Source organism: Morone saxatilis, unplaced genomic scaffold, assembly GCF_004916995.1.
Source record: "Morone saxatilis isolate NCDOM2014 unplaced genomic scaffold, NCSU_SB_2.0 Contig24, whole genome shotgun sequence".
Lineage (NCBI taxonomy): Eukaryota > Metazoa > Chordata > Actinopteri > Moronidae > Morone > Morone saxatilis.
In genome coordinates, this window is record NW_023339807.1 from 21,175,927 (window position 1) to 21,180,948 (window position 5,022).

The following is a 5,022-nucleotide window of genomic DNA, read 5'->3' on the forward strand; positions in this document are numbered from 1 at the left end:
GGTCCTTGACAGTAAGAGGGTAGCCTCCCCTGGACTGTAGACTGAAACACTGCCTCAGGAAAAAAAAAAAACTGAAGGAATAGTTTATCTGTTCCGGATTCAGGGAACGGAGTCAATTAGGTAGAAAATGTGGCTGGATTTTTAAACCTACTCTGGTTTCCAATCTTCAAAATACCTGAACACTGAGAGATAAAGGATAAAGATCAAAGAGATATTCACGGTAAGTTTTCCGCTTCAAACGTGATTAACTTCACGTCTTCATAACCGGACCAGCAGAGCCACTGCTTCACGGTTAAAAAACCTCGTTTATAACAACCATGAACTATTTCTGGAAGTATTAAATAAGTAATGGGCGAATTCATCTTCTAAAACTGAAGCCGACAAAGGTTGTTTTTTAAAGGGACGGTTAGTAAGTCATAACTTTCAGTTTCATAACCTTCCTCTTCCTCTCATCAAATATATACCCCTCTAACTAATGATATGAACTAACTAAGTGAATTAAATAACACTTTGTTAACATTGTTGTAAGCCTGAAAGAGGTCTCTACCAAAGTAAACTTCATTTTGGGATCATTTTTTCAGTCGTCATTTTTACATTAAAATTAAGGATATTCAGTGAAGACCTAGAATTTCTTAACTAAATATTTGAAGTTGTATTCATGTAATAGATGAACTGGTGTAGGAGTATATAGTAACTTATAAACGCCCATTACACTGCACAAGTCACTGTGCAGTTATACACACTGCAAGATGCAAGAACTGTGAATATCTGGTGCATAAATAAATACACATATTATAAAATATATTTAGGCTTTACAGCCTTGCATGGAACATTAAGGTTAAAGGAACTACTGTTTCATTTTGGGTGTGATTAAATAAAATCTGCTTGTTTTGAACAAATAATGAAAAACTCTGTCAGATTAAATAACAATTTGGTTGAAAATTAGTATCAGTATTTCCACAAGGAATGGGCGCAGTGGTTAGGATGGAGGAATTGGTTCAAGGTCACATTTGGTTATTGTGGATTGTGTCTTTTATCCCTTTGTCCCTTCAGGGGGGAACAGCAGGTTTAACTCATATATGAAACTCAAATAAGAATATATATTAAAACCTTTGTGACAGACATGTGATTATAATACTTAAAATAGAAAATAACACCATCAGCTCTGCAGCCTTCATATAAATATACATCTTAAACTCAAACACAGTACGCACACACTTGAATATTTCCTTACCGACGATATCAACCTCAACACCATCATATCAGGAAGGACTTGAATCCTTCTGAACAATTGCAGAAACAAACGAACGTTAAGATCAATGTGCACAGTTTCAAAAACCTGGACGTAGAAGATGAGCATCCGAATGTGATTTCTAAACTCTATTACATTATTATAATTGCTTCATATACTATTTTTGAGACACTTCATTCACTCAAACTGTAAGAACCACACAAAAGATTTTATTAGAAATTTCAAAATAGAAAACATCTTTGAAAGACCCCCAAAAATAAATGTATATTTTTCTTGGACAGAATAAAAGTCATAAAACAATCACAAACATATTTTAGCATTTTTGGCATGAATTAAAGTTTTAACCTACTTTACATGCAAACATGATGGATGATCATTTGGATACTTCTGTTTTAGTTTACATAAGACAATAAGGTTAAAAACAGGCTCTCATTCCATTTGTTATTTGTTGGATAAAAACATTACATGTTTGGTGAGATCATTCACTTCTTACAGGATTGTCTGATAAATCTGGTTTTAAAAAAATTAAACAATTACATGAGCCTCACAGATCAGGGCAGCGAAGGCACCACACACCATACTCATTTAAACAAATTTAAGAGTTGACGAATCTCTGATAAACGAAATCCAATAATCAAAAAAAAAAATTAGAAAAAAACCCCCCAAAGTATTAGCTGTATTAAAACATGTTGTGTTCAGGTAGACTGTATGTTTGGTCTCGATATGGATTTCATAACATTTACTTCTTCTTGAGGTCATCAATGAGATATGGCTCATTTTCCTCAAGGACTTTGTAGAGGACATCTTTGCAGGCTGTGCTGGCTTTCAGGGGACCAGAGAAGAGCTCCCTCATCTTATCCTGAGTGGTACGCACAGCCCTGATTGTATCATAAATCTCCGCCGAGATGACTTTCCTGTAGAGGAGCTCGTCCAGAATTGGTGAAATGTTGCTCACTCTCTTGATCAGCTCGACTTGATGTTTATCCACAAAGTGCCCGCCTGAGGGAGGAGGGGAAAATTACTCTACAATGACTGATTGATGATTTGACTGAACTTGATACAAAATATTTTTTGAAAAGGCTACCTTTTATATTCAAAGTGTAAATGACTAAAACTAATCAATTATGAAAAACAGTACATGCATTTAGATGCTGCAACAGTGATTTCTATTGTACAACTACCATAAAACTTCTAATAATAGCCCAGGCGTGAACTCCCCCTGCCTTTATTGGGGGACAGGCATTTAAATCATTTAGCACAAAGCTCAGCACAGATGGAAATACTCTCTAATTGTACTGCTTTTGTTCAGCAAATTTGACAACTAGCAGCTTCCAGGTCGTACTTTTTTCACCATGACACTTGAACGTGGACGCCGTTTTATAGCAGCTGTAGATTTACGACAGCCAGCGTACAGACAGTGACCATCGGACTGCACACAACTTGGACTAAATTTATTTTTTAATTTTTTTCAGTCTCTCTTGTTGTACAAGACATCATACTACCATTGCACCTACCATCTGCCATATTGCTGACACCAGCTCCTCCAGCCGAGGGTCCTGCAGCTGAAACACATTTACGGAAAATTAAAATTGCTTTACAATGAATTGGTCTTAGTGTTTATGCATATTACTGTTTCTCCCATTAACACAGCGAACAAAATGCTTTCTTTCATTATGAAAATCTATGACTAATATAGGTACAGACTTATTATTAGTTATTAGTTATATTTTATTTCTTTGTTATTGTCAACAAAACAAAAATATCAAAACCAACAATGTGTCAGTCTGTCTCTCAATACTTTACAAGTTCTCCAGCTTGTCTGTGGCATTCAGCCTCAAGTCCATTTGTTCCTACTGGAGTCTAAATCAAATGTATAGTTTCATTTTTAAAAGAAACTAGCAAGCAACTAGCACATTTGGTGCACCAGTGAGCACTTAAAGGTAGCACAATGGTGTTTGTTGTACAGGTTTGGTGTAACAGGTCAAATCATGTTTAATAATTTCTATACAACAATGGAGCTCAATGGCACCAAGGACTAACTAATACTAGGCTGTAACCACACAGGAAAAACTTGTTAGAAGAATAGATTAACTGTTGGTTTTCTTTTGATGGGATTTCCTAAAAATAAGAAAAATATAAACACATCACCAGACTCTCAGATTCTGCCCTTGGTGGATTACTCTTGTAAAATATTTTTAAAGAATGAGTCAATTTACAAAACTCAGATTTGACATTGTGCTGTAACGCTACAAAAATACTGTATGACACCTTCAAGAGTACAGGAGGACAATGTGAAATTCTAAAATCAATGCAACTTATTACTTATTTAACAGCTAATCTGTGATGTCTTGTGTTTAAAAAAAAAAGAAGAAGGCTAAAACAACTTACGGTCACTGGGACCAGGTTTGGGCAAATATTCAGCTGTCTCTTCACCTGCAAACACAGGAAGACGCAGTGTTAGAGTGGAGCCTAGTTAGTGTGATGTTGTGAAGACTGAGGCACACCATGACACTAAGAGTTAAAGTCGGTGCACACAAGTCCCACCTGGCAGACATACTGTGACTGGCTCTTCATACAGGCCATTAAAAGAGCTCCTCCTGTATGCGATGGGAGTTTATTTAACATGTTATATGATATATGATATGATCTTTTTTTTATTCTATTTATTTATTTTTTAAGAAAGCCTTCTGAGTACCTCTGCATAGTCATATCGGTGTAAAACCAGTGCACAATTCACATGGGGGGAATCACTATATACATATCCTACATAGCCTAACTATCTGTAATTGATGAATTTTCCCTCCTCTAAAATCGGTATCTGTCTCAAAAACACCATATCGGTCGTGATATGATGCACAAATGCACGGGATTTGTATTCATAAACTACATAAGAAGGATGATTTTGCTTTTATTCTTACAGAAATAGTGTCTCTGTGAGTAGGCCTACAGAATAATAAATAAAAAAAATAGGAATAGGCATATAGGAACAATATGTACAACTAAGGGGCCGTAGTCCAACGAGTGCTCGAAAGTGAAAGTAAAAGGGTGGGTTGTACAAATGTTTTCACTTTGATTTTGAACTTCATTAACATCTTAATGTACTGAAAAATAAATACTAATAAAAACAAAACTCGAGTATCATAGTCTTGTATTGCGAGTTTATCTGCGAGCATACTTTAAATGTGTAAACCGTGCATAAAGTGCCCATTAAACCCTGGTGCTGTAAGACATATTTACCGAGTCTTCTTGCGTCTTCATGACAGTCGATCTGTTTCAATAACTCCAACACCACTGCAACAGCACCGGTCTCGGTAAAGGTAGAAACCAGGACGTCTGTGACATCCAAGTAGTTTTTACCCTCCACCTTTCCACGCCGGACCCTCGGCTCTTCCCTTCGGTCCACAAGCTGGCGGCGGAACTTGTCAAAGTCTTTGTCCGACAGGTCCTCCAGCGTGTCTGTTAAAATCTTTTTTATGGTTTTGGCCATTTTTCACCAAGAGATGCCCCAAAGTCGTAGTTATCAAAAGTCCTTTTTTTCCAAGCCAACCCCCAGAGATCACTCCTTTACCTCAACACACAACTGCTCCAGCTGCGAGAGACGGAAGGGGAAGATGATAACAAAAGGTGCCTTCAAATGCTGTCGGAAATCTTGCTATCTTGCTACACTGCGATTGCGATAGGATTTCCGATTAGTGTGGGACTTTTTACTATTACAAATTTAATATTCACTGAAAAAACTATTTGAATCATGATGATGTGAAATGTTTGGG

General features: G+C 36.6%; 1 protein-coding gene across 2 annotated transcripts in view; it reads right to left on the reverse strand.

Annotated features, from left to right (window-relative positions):
• Nucleotides 1–1,439: 1,439 nt before the first annotated feature.
• Nucleotides 1,440–5,022, reverse strand: part of LOC118335962 (apoptosis-associated speck-like protein containing a CARD) — a 12,177-nt gene continuing 8,594 nt past the window's right edge. The window contains exons 1-4 of one of the 2 annotated variants that reach the window (XM_035672477.1): nt 4,490–4,869; nt 3,641–3,685; nt 2,767–2,814; nt 1,440–2,251 (exon numbers count right to left, since the gene is read on the reverse strand). In XM_035672477.1, the coding sequence (XP_035528370.1) occupies nt 1,992–2,251; nt 2,767–2,814; nt 3,641–3,685; nt 4,490–4,739 (603 nt within the window). In that variant the 5' untranslated portion in view covers nt 4,740–4,869 and the 3' untranslated portion in view covers nt 1,440–1,991. Of the gene's footprint in view, nt 2,252–2,766; nt 2,815–3,640; nt 3,686–4,489; nt 4,870–5,022 lie in introns of those variants that run through there. The other variant, XM_035672478.1, reaches the window with a different exon arrangement.